The 16,959-nt window shown below is 44.0% G+C and overlaps 1 protein-coding gene across 8 annotated transcripts in view; it reads left to right on the top strand.

Moving 5' to 3' along the window:
* LRRFIP1 (LRR binding FLII interacting protein 1) overlaps window positions 1–16,959 on the top strand; it is a 99,943-nt gene that overhangs the window by 64,443 nt on the left and 18,541 nt on the right. For 5 of the 8 annotated variants that reach the window (XM_032190258.1, XM_032190256.1, XM_032190254.1 and 2 more), the window contains 6 exons: window positions 4,849–4,926; window positions 11,082–11,114; window positions 12,162–12,287; window positions 14,855–15,025; window positions 16,002–16,094; window positions 16,592–16,684. In XM_032190258.1, the coding sequence (XP_032046149.1) occupies window positions 4,849–4,926; window positions 11,082–11,114; window positions 12,162–12,287; window positions 14,855–15,025; window positions 16,002–16,094; window positions 16,592–16,684 (594 nt within the window). The remainder of the gene's footprint in view (window positions 1–4,848; window positions 4,927–11,081; window positions 11,115–12,161; window positions 12,288–14,854; window positions 15,026–16,001; window positions 16,095–16,591; window positions 16,685–16,959) is intronic. The other 3 variants (XM_032190259.1, XM_032190257.1, XM_032190255.1) reach the window with 2 other exon arrangements.

Here is a 16,959-nt window from a genome sequence, read left to right as displayed (position 1 = left end):
GAGCAAATCTGGACCAGTTGTTAAGCGTCTTTGTAGCTCTTCTTAGCAAAACTTCGACAACCAAAAAAAAAAAAAAAGAAATCCCCAAACTGAAGAAGACCTTTTGTTTAAGGTTGGAGCGAGTAATGGAAAGCCATTTACAAAGGGGCAGACAGTTTTCCTTTGGTGCTCCTCCCTTTCCTGCAGTTACTTTGCTTGCTTTTGGCCTAAATAAATTGGGCTGGAAAAAAATAAGGGAAATCTAAATTGACGCAAGTTCCTTATTCGATCTGGGGCAACTGCTCTGCTCACCTTGCCTGCCAGGCAAGCTTAAGGCCTTTAAGATGGGTCGAGCAAGCAAGTCATAGCTGGATGAAAACCCCAAAGCTTTAAAGTCCCCATAGAGGTTGGATTGTCCTCTGCACATGGCTTGAGCCCGTGCAACCTGTCCTGCCTGGTGGGACAGGGGACCTTGGACTCATGGTGTCACCGGGTCCGTGGTGTCCCCAGGCTCACCATGGGGTCCCCACCAGCATGGGATTGGGGTGGCTTGTGGGAACGTGCCCCTACAAGCCGGGCACTGCTGCTGCCTGCACCTACTTAAAGCACCGTGTGTGCTTTCCGAGCTGAATCCCTGCATCTTGCAAGAGATGAGCACTAACAAATCACTTGGGGTGTGGTGTGCTGAGCTGAGTATCCGTCACCTGGTCCGGAGCAACTTGGGTCTTCTCTGCCCTTTGGTTTAATAACAAAATCTGCAAGAGGTGATCTTTAAAGTGTGTATCTTTAAACCTTTCTGTCTGTGCACGTAGCTCTTTTTCTGCCCTTGGTTGAAGTGAGGAGAAACACCCTGTCTGCTGCACACAAATGTGTCGGAGATGATAACAACTTAACCTACAATGAAATCGCGCTCTTGTGTTTCTGTATACCGTGGTGTCCTCCCTTCCTGTAGGAAACAAACGTCTGCTTGGTATTCTTAGTCTGTGCGAGATGAGATCTAATGCCTTTATGGCACAGCTGACTAACATTCTTTATACCGGGTTTCCTTCTGCTGCAGTGTTTTAATCCTAGTCTTCTGCCAGGCTTGTTAATTCTGCTCTAGGCCTCCTGTTTCGTGTTCCATTTTCTATGCAAAAAAACAGTTTTGTGCTTGTCTTCCTCAGCCCTCCTTGCTGTACAGCGATGCCCTGCCAGCCAGAAGTTACAGGGTTTGTGGTGCTCCTGCTCTAAACACAAGCGCTGAAGCCGCTCGCCTTCAGCCATGCCTTCGTTGTAACCTCTGTCGTTCTCGTTGGACCCATGTTTTCCACACTGGTGCCACCTGTCTGATCCACCCGAGTGCACGCGTGCCATGCTGTTTGTACAGACGGGGGCTTGCTGACCCTTTCCTTTGACCCCTGTTGGCGTTGTGCAAGCAGTGCCCAGGGGTGTGTGGTGCTCCTGCTGACCTCTCTTTGGATGGAGACCTTCATCTTCGTGTTGCCATACTACCCGGGGCAAGCAGGAGCAGGCCAGAGAGAGGCAACATCAATTCTTCCTGCTGGTGTAGCAGCTGACAACAGTCTGCTTCAAAACTTCCAAATTCCACTGTTCTTGTGCAAACTTCAAAGCCGAGAGAAGCTCGTTTCAATTCTCACCACTTAAGGGCAGAATTTCCTCCTCCCTCTGTGTTTCCCGAGCCAGATACTTGCAGGGTAAACTGGAGGCGGGCGGCTGTCTGGGAATATGCATCACACATCTTCCTCCCTTTAGATTAATTGGGGAAATTGGCTACGAAGTGGGGTTCATCTGGCATAAGTTTTTCCCACATTTTACAAGCCCCAGAAACGCAAATCAAACCCGCTTCAGCCATTTAAGAATTGATGTCGCCGGTTTGGTTGGAGGGAAGGTTACCAGTTGAAGCGGCGAGTGGGGGAGCTGCTGGAAATGCATGAGGGGGCGATGGGTGGGGGGCATGGGGGGTTTGCACGTGCCTGGCACAGCTCCGCCAGTTCTTCACTTGCATGCTGCTCGTGCTTGCGTGGGGGCGACGTCCCCGTACTTGCCCGTGCCCTTCGTTTCCCCGTGCCCTGCACCTTGTGAGTTTGCAAAACCCGAAAGTAGGTCTTCCACTCCTGCTCTGACTCTGTCTTTTGGTTGTAGGCGTCTGTGTATGACGAGAGCGTTTACAGTGGGAGCCGTCGGTATAGTGCCTCTAGTTCTCGTGCTGTAAGCTGTTTTCTGCATTTCCCTGTTGTCGTGTCTCTGTCCTCCATTAACCCGTTTTTACCAGAACGCAGACTTTTTCTGGGCTGAGAGCATTTCAGATGGCCTGTGACAGATCGTAGCCTGCTGTAGGAACGAGCACTGTTACCATCAAATCCTAAATCCTGACCCACGCCGCTCCGAGACTGGCTCCGGGTGGCACAAGCAGAGCCCAGCCCCTGCAGCCAGGGCAGCTCAGCTCTGCCTTTTCGCTTCATTTCCTGATAAAATACCTTAGAAAGAGCCCGGAAAGTCCCTTCCCTCTCTGCGACTTTGTCTTCTGCAGAGGGGGATTTATGTAGGTTAAAAAAGGAAGGGGTTCCCCAGCGCCACTTCATTAAGGTGAAGCGCAGGAGCCGTGTGAGCGTACGGCCGGCTTGCTCTTGTCACTGGGCTTTATATCCCAGAGGGATGTAAAACGAACCACCAAGACCCGAACAGCAAAAAGCCCCCAGAACAAAGCGGTGATGTTAATTTAATTGAAAAATAATAATTAAAAAAAAATTACAATTATATTAGTGTGGAGGAGGAAACCAACTTTGACGAACGCTCCCTGAGCCCCAGGTTCCTGAGCTGTGCCGTGCATCCTGCTGCTGCCCTCAAGCTTCGCGTGGCTTTTTGGTTCCCAGCGCTGCCTCGTTTGTGTTTCTGGCTGTCTTGTGAAACCCATTGATAGTTATCTGTTTGGGCTGCTCTGGCAGCCTGCAGTCCCGTGAATTTGCTGGTTAACGCCGCGCCGAGCTGGTTGTAATCCTCTGTTTGTACGGGCTGTCTTCCCGTGTTTTCCACAAGTCTCTCAGAGGCCCAGACGATTCGCTTCTGCTTTGGGGAGAAATCATTTACAGCGGGCTCTGAGCCCGAGAGCTGTTTGAAGACTTTTTCCCAGCCCCTGTCAGTGAGCTGAGCAGGGAAGGCTGCAGAAAGGATGCTCGGGAGCCCGGGCGCGGCGCAGCCTCTTCCAGTGTCTGGTGCCTGCCCGAGGAAGAGCTGGACCACCAGGTTTTTGCCTCTAAGGGAACGGCCTCGTCACAGCTACAGTGCTGCCTGCGGCTTCTGTAAGGTTAAAAGCTCGTGGCTTTGAAGGGGGCAAAGAGGGGCTTCAAGTTGAATTGGCTCTGATTTGAAAAAAGGGGTGACTTGTGGGATGTAGTGCTAAATTTTGCTTATTCTCAGCTCCGACGTGAAGCTCAGCAGCTGAGGAGCTGATGTCAGTGGATGCAGGACAGCTGAGGACGGGGCTGGGTCACCCTCCGGCCTGTTCCAGTGGCAGGAACCGAGCTGGTGGCTGCACTGGAGCCGGGGTTATGTCCTGCTTTCTCTTGTACCACTTACTGGTACTGCAAGCTTAATTTTCGTTTATATGAGCCACTCTCTTAGCATGGTTACAGACACTGAAATCAGTCCTCCAGTAGCTGGTGGGGGCCTGGGTGTCCCAGGGCAGCTGGGGAGTTTTGGGGGATTCCCACAGCGGCCACATAGCTCAATGGAAGAAACCCGAAAAAAAAGGGTAAGAGTACACACGTATAAACAGTCAGAGAGGTCTTCAGATTGCAGTGTTCTCATATCCCAGACACAAATGACTGAAATAAATTCACCGAGGTCATCAGCAGCACAGCTGAAGCTGCTGAGGAGTTCCTCGTGCTTGCTCCTGGCCCCGAGCTGCCTCCTTCCTTGTCTCCGTGCCAGGGTCTGCACAAGTTTTGGTGCACCAACGAGGCCCTTTGCAAAGGCTCTGGTCACAACTGCCTTGAGGTAGTACTAATAGGAAAAATAACCTGTCTGGTAAACATCCAGTGGCTTCTTTAACTCGTATCTGTTCTGAATGAATCAAACTTCATACAAGCTCCTGCATTTTTCTATAAAATACGTTTCAGTACAAGGTTGAGTGCGAAGCTGCTGCTCCGAGGCCTGTGAACACGCAGGGAGTGGTTCTAAACCTACTGCCACGCTAAGTCCCAGGGCCGTGTCTCTGATGCTTTAAACTTTCATTTCCCTTCTCTGCTGCCACGGCGTTGTGACCTCAGGAAGCAGAGCAGTGTGTACGCGTTCCTTGCCCTTGTCAGCCCCAGCTCAGCTGCTCGGATACTGGCCTGAAAGGCTTAAAATGGCAGCAGAGAGGGGCTGCAGGTGCTGCACGGTCAGGAGGGCGTTCAGCCCCTGCGATGGGCTCCGTTTGGACTCTAAGCACCACGTAGATGAGGTGGTTTTGGCTTTGGCTTTTGGAGCATAGATTTCTTTTGTGTGTGCAATGTTGAAGAAGGCTCACCGGAGAGCCTCGATGCTCCTGCAGAGTGGTAGGATCGAGCCTTTTGTGTAGCAATTGAGAGGTTTCTGATTTGTGACTGCTGTCTTAAGATATTTAAATAAAAATTACTCTGTGTTCTGCCATTTCTTATATTAAATCAAAGCTCTTTACTGGGTTCATCAACTAGAAGTACTGCTTGCCTTATTTTTTAAAATAACATCTGAAGTGTCTGTTCTCTGACCTTTAACTGCTCTTCCTTTGTTCAGCTGCATGTAACCGTTTTCGTAACTAACTTCAGATGCAATCCTCTCTTGCTTCCTTTCCCAATCCTAATTCTTTTCTCTCTTCTCTGCTTGCTGTTCCTGGTTCACCTGCGGCAGCCTTCAGAGTACAGCTGCTACCTTGGGTCAGGATCTCGGGCATCCTCAAGAGCCAGCTCTGCTCGAGCCAGTCCTGTGGTGAGCTCCTCTATTTTCTTTTGTTCCTACACTGCTTAATTTCTCTTCTTCAAGGTCTTTTCTGTACAAAGAGGTCACTGTCGCTCATAAGACTGTTTCTGCCTGTATTAATTGGGCTATCTAGGCTATGCTAGGGACAATGAAGGATGAACAAGATGAGAAATTTCAAAAAATAATTAAAAAATTAGCAGTCACACGAACCTGGATTGTACCTCTACTGTAAAAACACAGTATTTGTGTAGAAATTACTGAGCTTAAAGCACATTGGCAAGCATTTTACGCAAAAGTTTGCGCACTGTTGATGGGTAGTGCTCTATGTCACTTGGCTATGAAAATCAGGAAGCCCTAAATCTCCCTGCAGCCTTCAGGTTTCTCTCCGTTCAGCAGTATTTTGGTGTGGTGGTGTTGCCGCAGGGCTATCCGGAGGCTGGACCTGAGCGTGTTTGTTGGATTGCAGCTTACCAGGCACAGTAAAAAAGCTTACAGTAAACTGGTCTATACCAAGATGGAGAGGGCGATGCCATAAATTAACACGCACAAAGCGCCTCTTTAGTCATAACATCCCACTGCGCTGCTCGCTTTGCTGAGGGGCTGGAACTTAAGTGCTGTAAATGGTGCCTTGAGGAGTAATTAAAGAGGAATATCTGGATACCCGAAGCTACGGCAGCATGCAGCAAGGTAAGGTGCAGCGTGGAAATCCAGAGCGTTCCTCTGCAGTAACACCCGGTCTGCAGTTGGTATCTGATGTCTCCCATCACGTTTGTCATCAGGCAGGGCGCAGGGAAGCCTTCAGCTCATCGAGTGAGCCCCGTCCTTCTGGGGGAGAAACATGCTGAATAAACTGGGTTGAGCAAAAGCAAATGGAACCGATAAAAAAGTGCAGACGTCTTCCTTAAAGGCAAGGCTACAGCTGCTTTTTTAATTTTTTTTTTCTTCCTGATTTTTATCAGGTAACGTGTGGCAGCTGGTGAGATAAAAATAAATCAATATTTTAATTAGTCCCTGAGTCTGAGGGAGCTCTGAGTTCTTGCAGTCTGTATCTTCAGCTGTACCGCAAGGCAGAACACGGAAGTTCTTCCTAAATGGCCTTGCAAACTGAATTTCAGTTATCCCCAAGGCAAAAAATAATTAGGATAACCAGGGATTTATTTCATTAAAGACCTTGAAGCATAAGGCTTGGGTACCTTTACATTAACGCTGGCTTCCACTGCGTGTGTTTTGTGCTCAGCCTGAGTCATGAGTGCAGGTTGCTTGTGGTGAGAACAAAACGCAGCTCGCCCCTTCTGGGAGCTGTAGGGGATTTTGTCCTCTCGTTCTCTGCTTACGACTTGGCCTGGCTGCACGCACGTGGGTGGGGAAGGCCGGCTGTGTCAGCTCGGCAGAGCGTTAACGTCAGCAGGTCTGAAAGGCACAGGGCTGCAGGGGCATCAATCCTCCCGAAGGTACAGGGCTGTAGGGACACCGAGCCACCTCCTGCAGAATGAACCTGGTACCCTACAGCCACCACAGCTTCACTGCAAAGCCACCTCCAAGTTAGTGCACTAAGTCATTGCAGCACCTCTTGACTCCCGTTTTTATTTATTCCACCTACATTAAGCAGTGCCTCGGTCCAGTGATGTGCTCAGGCTTGGCAGCGGGGTGCTGAAATTGAGCCCTGTCTTCTCAGCTGGCTTAGCAGTGTGTTGCTGCCACTCGCACGGTCCCAAAATGTCATCTGCTCGGGTTGCCTAGAAGAATAAAGACCTCCTTGGGCAACCACGGTAACTTCTGAGCGGAAAAATGTGATTGTTTGGGTCTGTAGCAGTATTTAATTATCGCCAGCCCATAAAAATGAGCTGTTCCCTCCCTCGATATATCAAGCCATATGCTTTCGTGGTTCTGCTTTAGATATGCTCTGGCATTTACACGCTTAGAGAGTTGACTCCAAGTTTACTTCTTAAAGGGCTGGCGGAGGAGGAAGGAAAGGGGAGTATCTGGTGGGTTGAAAAAGCTGGATTCCCAGCAAGCTTATGTCACTTGATAGTTTAAAAAAACTCTGTGTACTGTAATAAAAATTAGGAGTGCTTAACACTGAAAGTTAATGATTTTCTTGTGGTTCTGGGCGCTATGGGACAAATGAAACCAAAACCAAACAGTTCCCTAGCTTGATTAACTGTCGTGAGAAATTAGATATACAGAACAAAGAACTTGTCAGCCTAACTTTCTAGATTAAAGCCTGTGATATCCTGTCATTCCAGCCCTTAAATCTTTTTTTTTTTTTCAGAACTGCTTCTCCCTCTGTCACGGTAGCTTTTTGATGAGCAGGAGTCCTACCTGCTGCACGCAGCTTTGCTGACTTGTGCTCCTGTTTGTGCTGTGCTGTTCGTAGCACAGCAAAGGCCAGGAAGATGCTTAAACACAAGCTGTAAATACACCTGCCTCAACTTTGACGTTTGATTTTTGGTGCAGTGCCTGAACATTTTTCCCATTATTCCCACCAGTAATCGCTGTCTGCTGCCCTTGCTCCTGTAACAGATATGTGGATGTGTCAAGTTTAATATTTAAGCATTATATTTGCTATTAAATGCAGATCTCAGGACTACTGAGAACAGCATCAGTCCCTCCTGTACAGGTGGAGGTAAACTTTGTGCCTGAGCTACTGAGATGAGCTTTTTAATGCGAACTGCTGGAGGTTTTTTTCCTCAAATCAATAAGCTGGTAGCAAAAAGCAAGCATTTCTGTATTTGAGATAGAGCCAGAATGTAAAGATTTACATGAGGCTTGTGTCCTGTAGCCCTGGAGGGAGGATTTTAAAGGCTTATTGCTGGTGTGAAGGTGGCTCTTGTGACTGGGAGAGCACGCAGGAGCCCTGTGCTGCTGGGTGCCCCAGCCGAGCCGACCGAAGGGCTGAAGCTGTGATTGTGTGGGCTGCCTGCGGTGCTGCTTTTTTAGTTCCCATCCCTGCAGATACCAGCCTCTGCTCAGCACTACCCACTGCAATAACTTGTCTTTGGTGTGGGCTAAGTTTTCATTTCAAGAGCAGGAAACGATCTTAAATAGATGTCACAAGAAAGACCTTGCTTTTCTGAGCAAGATCCTCGCTGCAGCTGAACAGTGGCAGCCACGCACTGACGTTGTTCCAGTACTGGAGCACGCACAGCAGCAGCAATCTCATATTTAGCTTCTCTCGAGCTTGCTTTAGGACGCTGGAAGCTAGACAACGTGTTCTAGAGTCCTGACTCTTGCTTTGACTTCAAGATTCATGTTTTTTCTCTCCTGGATGCAATGCAGAACTGTCCCGGGGTGTCAGGACTTTGCAGGAGGTGTTCAAGTCGGATTGTGACCTGGATAATCCCCTGGTGGCAAAGAGCCTCAAGGGTTAACCTGCCCGTGGAGGAGGGAGAAATACTTTTTAAAACATTGTGCTAAAATGTTTTTATTATCTAGGAAAAATAGGCGATAGAGCCTTATATAGACTTGTAGGATTATTCTGCTCTCGTTAAGTTTCCAGCTGCAGTAAGCCTCTGATAGTGCTGACGTGACGGCAGCGTGGCTCGGCTTTTAGCCTGAAAAACTTTCAGAAGAGGCTGAAATCATCCCATTGTAGTTATTTTTACAAAGAGCAACCTAGTCCCCATGCCAAAACGAAGCTGTGTGTGCTGGAGATCCTCTGAAAATTGCATCCTTTTCCTTCGTTTTTATATACCAAAGTACCAAGTGCCCACATTGTTGGCAAGGAAGAAGGTAATGCAGAAGGACGATGTTCTCTAGATTAAAGGTTGTGTATCATTAGCTGAATTACTCTTCATTTCTCCTCTTCTAGCAAGTATTCTGTTAGTCTTTTAGAGTTTGACACAGAAAACGAATGAAGGGCTACGCTTAGTACCATGAGAGCAGAGAGGTTATTCTCAGTGTAATTGCCATAATATTCTTTATTGCATGTTTATACGGAAGGTAAACATTTTGGACCGTAATTTTGTGTGGCTTCAAATAAAAATAAACATTTCTTCGTGAACTTTCTTTGATTTCTTGCTGGATCATCTGCCACAGGGCTCCTCGGAGAGTGGCTGAAGGCTGAAAACCTGGGGTTCCCTCTGGTGGCTGAAAAAGAGATTTCTGTCTTCAGTGGAGCGATGCTATCACTACATTAATCTTAAAAAGAGCAGAATGAAAGCTATATAAAACATTCATATAAAACAGATCAATTTTTTAAACATCAGCGTTGAAAGAAATCACCAGTGGTTCTTCCTCTGAGAAGAAAATGAAATGCCCTGGGTGTTGCGTGGCACCAAATAGATGCGTGTAGCAGAGCATCACCAGGGAAAATGAAACCTCCTAGAATTTTTTGAAACCACACTGATTTTAAAAGTCACTTAATACCTTTGAATGATTGCATCCTCGGAACTGCTAGGGGTTGTTTTGCAGTGAAGGTGCAGCAGGCTTCACAGGCGTGGTAATGTAACAGTAACTTTAATGTTTTCCCTGTTGTGAATGGAAGCTTTTTTCTAACTCAGGTGATGGATAATTAAAATCATATCAAGATTTGTTCTCTTCTTCATCAAAAACATTTTTCCATCTATATTCCACAAATCATTGAAGGCAAGTATTTGCAGTTGTGCCCTAAACCCGTAACACAGGCTTTGCAAAAGGCTGGGCATAAATTTCTGGATATAAAGGCCTGTGTGTGTGTGTGTGTGTGTGTGTACACTGCTCTGTAGTAACACACCAATGTTTGCACTGCCACAACTTTCTTGTTAAAACAGCCACCTGGTGTTTGGCAGGGCCAGAAGGCTGCCAAATCCACCCCGCGGAGCTGCCTGGCATGAAATAATAGGGTCCTGTGGGCAGTGTGACACACGACAAGTAGGGTCATCCACACATTGCTCTGTAGAATTCAAAGGGGAAAAAAAAATGATGAATGTTAATTGATTGGAAAGAGATGGAGGTTTCTGAGTGTTCTTTCAAATGAAACGTGTTAACTTAACCTCAGCAGTGCCCTGCCTTCCTCTGGAGCAGATCCGTGTTGGTTTTTCAGTCGTTTCACAACCACTGTTCTTCTTAGCTCTTAGGCTTTCAATCTGGGTAAGCCTTTTGTTTTTTAAAAGTGTTTTGTGAAAACATCTTGAAGGGATGCCCAGGTTGCGTGTGGTTTTTGCTCTCTCTTCTGAGCATTGAAGTTGTCTTGCTTCGTGGTAACTTTCTGTACTCCTAAATCCCACTTTGGCTCTGATTTATTTCTCCTTGGCCAGTGTTAGCACAGGATCCAGCTTCTGAATCAGTAAATTCCAGGGAAGTGCCGAAGTCACAGACTGGCTGTTTATTTAGACTTTGCACCGGTCCCACATAGAGGCTTCAGGGTCAGTTTCTGCAGCCTCGGCGTTGCTGGGCTCTTTGCTTGAAGTGAGTCGCTCTTTGACACAAGAAGAGAACACTCAGTGGAAGTCTTAAGCTTTAGACTTCATTTTTCATAGTTTTTTTCTTCTCCTTTTGGGAGCAGTGCAGGTTCAGTATGGTCCTTCAAACTGAACTTGACGCTTTGCTTTTGTGAACGGGGGAAGGATCTGCTGGTGGGTTTCAGAGGTAGCTGATTTTATTTAAGGGCCATAAAACTGCAGCTTCAAGAAGGTGTCTTGGTCTGGAAGTCTCTGCAGCCTTCAATTAAACAATGGTATGATCTCTCTACTTGAGTAAATTGCTATTTCGAGTTCTTTTGAGGCATGGTTTTAAGTTTTCAAAAAAAAAATTAAATTAAAAAAATAAATAAAAAGATAGCATACAGTTGTTCTTATGTAAAGGAAAAGATTTGGAGGTTTACATTCACATCCATGTAGGATTTATATGCCTTCATTGATAACCTACAGATAACTGTTGTCTTAACGTTGAAATACTGTGATGTAGATAAGGAAAAATGTGTTCCTCTGTCTTATCTTACAGACCTCATAGGTTTTCATCAATGCATATATTCCAGGGAGCGATGTACTGCTTGGGAACTCGTGGTGATTCGTCCTGGCTTATGCCCTGAAGTGCTAGCTAGGACATTGCTAGCTGCTTTTTGAGCACATAGAGATTGCTAATGAAAAGTCTCTGAAAGGTTTTAGGAATTCCCCTTCTGATATCATTGTACCTTCTCCTGTCCTTTATTATCTAACGATTCCTTCTGAACCTCTGTTTTACAGATCGAGGAAAGGCCAGAAAAAGACTTCGAGAAGGTAAGAAGGATCTTGTGAATTACTCTGATTTTTTATTTATTTTTTTTTAAGGTAGGTAGAACTTGCTGTGAATTTACAGAAATCTTTTAGGAAGCCTACTGTGGGGGCAAAACTTTGAATTATCAGACCTTCTACTACTGCATTTATTGAACTTTAAACCTATGTGTATGTTCAGAAGTTATAACTGACATTCAGCAGCACTTGACTGAAGTTGCTTCAGGCTAAGCCATGAGAATACTGGTTTTGTTTGTAGGGTTTAATTGTAGTGTTGTGTACAAATAAAAAAACCAAAGTGATACTGCATTAAGTGGGAAACTGGCTTCACACAGAACCCTCAGTTCTCTAAAAACAGTGAGGCTACTGCTGCAGAGTAAATACATATAAATGAAAGCAAGAAGAGTTTGAAGAGTAGTAAAAAACATCCACAAAATATAATAATGCAAGTTCTTAAAAATATCTGGCAAGATGATACTAAGCCCCTAAAGATTTTATCTAATTTAGAATTAATACTTAAATCTAAGCTGTGCAAACTGCTGTTACAAAGGTAAGTGTTTACATCTGATCTTTCTCATTAGTTTCCCTTGGTGAATCTTGATCTTCTGATTCTTCTTCCTAAGAGGTTATTTAATCAAGCTTGTATGATTTGGAAGTGCAAGGGTTCTTTTCTGTTAAGCCTTCCCTTGCTGAGGAGCTTGCAGGAGCAGAGCAACAACAGCTCCCGTTCCTCTGGGTTTGTTGTTAATACTGAATTCTAATGTTTTCTGTGGCACCAGAGGCCAACGAGGAATTAGGATGACCTAAAAGCCACAGACTTGCCCCTGGTTGTGTTAGATGCCTAGATAACAATTGCTGTTAGCTGTTTTCCTCATGTTTTAATTTGGGACTGCTGAAGCTAACACAGAAATATCGTAACTCCCAGGAACACAATTAATGTTTTGTCATTTGTCTATATCAGTAGGTCAACAGTCTATGTTATGTGTAATTATTTTTTTAAATCCATATATCTAGGAAAAAAAATTACAACCATTTTAAACTGTGTAATTCTAGGGAGCACGAACCGTCTCGAGTTTATCAGCAGCTACGTTAGCTTCTCTAGGTGGGACATCTTCACGAAGAGGCAGCGGGGATACGTCCATCTCAGCAGATACGGAGGCATCAATTAGAGAAATAAAGGTGAGGTTCTTAAAACCAGCACAAACTGTTAGGAATCTTTTAACTATGGCATTTTTTAAACTTCTGTCCAAGAAATTTCGTCGTCTGGCAAGGCTTCAGATTGGGATCAGACTGCTTAACCCGTGTGATATAAATATTTAAATGAGAGCCTCAAATATGAATAATTCCGTATCAGTTGTACTTCTGCCCCTTAGTTTCAGTGACATCATTCACCTTTCTCACCGTTTCTCTCAGGATATCTATGAGTTAAAGGACCAGATTCAGGATGTAGAAGGCAGATACATGCAGGGACTGAAAGAAATGAAGGTACTGCTTCACTGCAGAGTGGAAGTGTGGTAATTAACACCAGCTAAACATTCACAGAGCCAGCGTGAGACCTAGAACTGACCTTGCATGCTTTTCTTCTGGGGGTGGTTGTAAACTGTGTGGAAACATTTCATTAGCTGAAAAAGTAGCTGTCCTGGTGTCTGAAGGTGGTGAGCAGTGCTTCCAAGTGTGGACTGAAGGACGGCTAATTACTCTTGCATGTCTGTCTTGCTGTTTTGAGAAGGTAATTGTTTTGCTAGCAAATTAAAACTGCTATATTTTAAATTGCTTTGTAAGGAAACCTCCCAGAATTGGAAGACAAAATAAAACACGTGACCTACAATGCCATGAAAAATCATACGACGTTAAAAGCTCAGATGTTTTGCTTACATTTTCATTTGAAAAGGTCTGGTGTGCCTTTGGAAAGTTGCACATATACAGCACTGACTGGCATTTAGATTTCATCTTTAGATCACAGAAAAGACCCTCAGTACTTGTAACAAAATGTTGTGTAACAAAACGCATCACATGAAAAGCTAACCAGTGCTCACAGCAGCTGGCAGGAGGGAAGCACTTAGCACTTCCACAAAGCCATGCATGAATTTTGGTGTCATACATCAGCATAACATCATGTGCTAAGTGAGGAACAGCATTAGTGATAACATTTTTGGAAAAGTTAACTTTGCAAAGCTATAGATAGACACCAAGCATGTAGTACAACATTTATTGGTGTGAATTATTGTGTTTGTCATCAGCTTAGGGCTGCAACAGGTGCAGTTACTCCCATCTTATGAGTTGTGAATGGAAAGAAGAGTAATTTGTCCTTTTTTCTGTAAAGCCTGTTGTTTTTTTCCCTGATCAGTGCGTAGCAGATGTAGCAAAATAGTCACGCTACATTAAAAAAAAAAAGTAGGTCTGCATACCTTAAACTGCCTTTTTGTGGTGGTTTGTACCTAAGCCACACTGTGTTACAAAGGTGATCTTTAATTCTGGCTTTGGTTTGGTATAAAAGAGTGTGCTTAATGTCCAGGGCTAGCTCAGTGCTGTGATGGAACCTGATGCTAATAAAACAAAACTCAGCATGCTGAAGGAGTTAACTTCTTATTTGCATATACTTCCTTTCCAGCTCGTTTCTGATATTCAATCCCACCACTGGTGCCAAATTCTGACTGCTTTCCTGTGCTTAATATTTCTAATACTTAGGCTGGAAAGTGCACCAAAACACAATTTGTGTTTAAGAACATGAATTTATACGGGTCTGAAGACAAATTCTCTTATTTGTCAATAGAAAACAAACTAAACCAATTCAGGCTTAATTTCTGTGATCATTTCATCACTCTCATCCCCTGTTCTGTTTATGGGCTGGAAAGGGAATTATATGAATCTCACCTCTACTCTGTGCGTCATTCTAATATTACTGAAGTCCCAAGAGAAACTGCTTGATGTGTGAACTGAAATATCAACATGTTTGCATATTTGCACTGTTTTGCCTACGTACGTCCTTTATTTCTGGTTTAAAATCAAACATTGCAAGTTTGACTGCATGGCATGGAAGATACTTTTTGTCATTGTTATTACAAACCTCTCACTATCTTATATTTGTTTCACATGGATGGGGAGGGTTTTCAAGGCAATGGGGGTTGTTTCTTAGAGTGAATTTGTAAAGAGGGAATGCAATATAGGAAACCTAATGAGAAATGATGCATCAAGTCACAAAAACTGCAGCTTTCACTGCAAATCCTAATTCCTGAGTTAGCGTATTTAGTGTCTCCTACCTCACACTGAAAGGATCCCTAAAAATCTGTGTGAGCTGGCTGCTAAACCACCTTAGGTTAAAGCCTAGCTCATTAATGCTGCGCTACCTAAACTGATCTTAAATCAAGGCCAGTTTACCTTTAAAAAAAAAAAATCCAACTTGTCATCTTCAGCAGCTGCTTTGAGCTGCCAATGTGCAGGGGCAGGGGGAGGAGGGAGAAGGAAGAAAACCCTGAGAAAGCAGGAGCTGAAGCGGCAGAGAACAGGAAGCATTTTATCCATCTGAAGGTAAGGTTTCTTGCTTGCTACCAGAAGGCTTGCGGAAGCACAAGGGAGGTTATCCTCACCTTGGGACAGTTGGTAAGGCTCTCCTGCGCGTGATTAGCACCGGTTTCAGCAGGAGCGCTCAGGAAGTTTGTGGTTTAGCACTTCGTTTTCTTGTTCAAGGTCTTGGCTGGCAGAGTGTGTGTGACTGACCTCTGACTGTGGATGTTTATTCTTTGCAGGACTCTTTAGCCGAAGTTGAAGAGAAATATAAAAAGGCTATGGTGTCAAATGCTCAACTAGACAATGAAAAAACAAATTTCATGTACCAAGTAGATACCCTGAAGGATGCCCTGTTAGAGTTAGAAGAACAGCTGGCAGAATCCAGGAGGCAATATGAAGAAAAAAGTAAAGTAGGTATTTAGCTGTGGCATGTTATTTAACTGTGAAGGATTTGGGGAGGGGGGCAGACACCTTTGGGAGGAGACAGCCAAATTACTCTTCAAGATTTTTAATAAGTTTTTGGTTTAGATCTGTTAAAGTGAGTGGAGTAGCAGCATGCTATGTGTTTGTGGTCATACAAACAGACTTTTTCATGAAATGTCTGTTTTATAAAGCAATTTCTGAAGAAGTAAAGAAATGTTTTATATGGTAAGGATATACTGATAGTATCATATGTCCTTTGACATTCCATCTTTGAAGTGAATTCAAAGGTGTTGTTCAGAGTGACTTCTGGAGGATTCTTTTTTTTTTTTTTTTTTTTACTTCCAGAGTATTTTAATGCATGAAGCTCCCTTCAGAAGAGAGTTGTGCAGCTTACATAGTTCAGGGAGCTATGTGGCTGAGTGCTGAATTGTTTTATGTGAATTCAACTTCTCTAACACCTAGTGAGTTGGTGTTAAAACTGTGGCCTACTAGCTTCTCAGAATCAGCTCTTTAGCTTGGGGACATTTCACTATAGCACACTGTGAAACACATGGTTTCTGGAAGATTTGGTAGTGTTTTTTTGTTTAATTCCTTAATTTCTACCTAACTTGTTTAGTGCGTTATGTCAAAAGAGCAGGTTGCGTTCCCACGTTCCCATCCATTCTTTTGTGAAGTCACTAGGACTTGGGTGTATAAGCCATTCACTGGCAGCCTGCTGCTCAAATTGTGAAACTGCCTACATGAAGGCTGCCACTTCCATATTTGGTGGAATAATAATTTCTTGGAAAAATGACAAAACAGACTTAAAAAATATATATATATATTCTTTTGGGATTGTGATTAGAAGCATATTCAGGAATTGAATTGTGGCAAGCATTTTCTTTGTGCTAGGACTTAATTTCTTCTGTTTTTCTTGGATGCTATTTCTGATCAATAAAAACCTCATGAATATTTCATTCACAGGAATTTGAGAGAGAGAAGCATGCTCATAGCATATTGCAGTTTCAGTTCATGGAAGTCAAAGAGGCTTTGAAGCAAAGAGAAGAAATGCTTGCAGTAAGTAACTTCACCTTTTTGTTGTTGTTGTTGTTTAATGACTTCTTTGATTGGTGTGTTCCCAGTTAGGTGTGTAGGAGGTGAGGCACAGAGAATTTTATTCCCTACTCAAATTTCTCACCTGACGAAATACTCGTGTTTCAGGCCAAACAGGTTTAGAACTGACTAACAGAAATAAGACTTTCAAAAGTATTATCTGAAGATAGATTTCCTTTTTTCATTGTCCATAACATGAAATAAGCTGTTTTTGACAGCTGTTAGTGGAGATGTAGAGGAAACATGGAACTATCTAACTTTTTAAGTCATCTTTGAATAGTAAGATCATCTTCAGAAGTGTAGATTTAGCTGAGATGTCAGAAACCATGAAATTGTGTATGTAGATAACCTTTTACTTCAGCACCTGACTTTTTTCATTCTTTGGCATCACTGCAATCTTGACCATCTTTGTTAACCTGTTACCTGCTTTCTGTCTTCTTCTTTTGCCTCCCGTCTCTCAGGAAATCCAACAGCTGCAACAGAAACAGCAGAGCTATGTCAGGGAAATTTCTGATCTTCAGGAGACAATAGAGTGGAAAGACAAAAAAATAGGGGTAGGACTGTCAACTCCTGAAATGTGTTCAGAATGGCGTTGTGTTCTTGAGCTGATACTGCTTTTGTAAAACCTCACGAAGAAAATCCTCCTCAGTGGCTTTGCTTGGTGTGGCTGTCTTAGTATATTGCCAGTGAACTAGCAAATAGTAAACTTTGTCTTTGTTCAATATTAGAAAATCCAAGAAAAACCTAGCAGCTGGTCAGATTTCAAAACCTGGGATAATTTATCTGCTGTGGTGCTCCGTTTGTGTATGCCATATTGAGAAAGGAAGTG

This window comes from Aythya fuligula, chromosome 6 (assembly GCF_009819795.1).
Source record: "Aythya fuligula isolate bAytFul2 chromosome 6, bAytFul2.pri, whole genome shotgun sequence".
Classification (NCBI taxonomy): Eukaryota; Metazoa; Chordata; class Aves; order Anseriformes; family Anatidae; genus Aythya; species Aythya fuligula.
The sequence above is the reverse complement of the archived record's forward strand: the minus strand, read 5'-3'. Positions and strand labels throughout refer to the sequence as shown.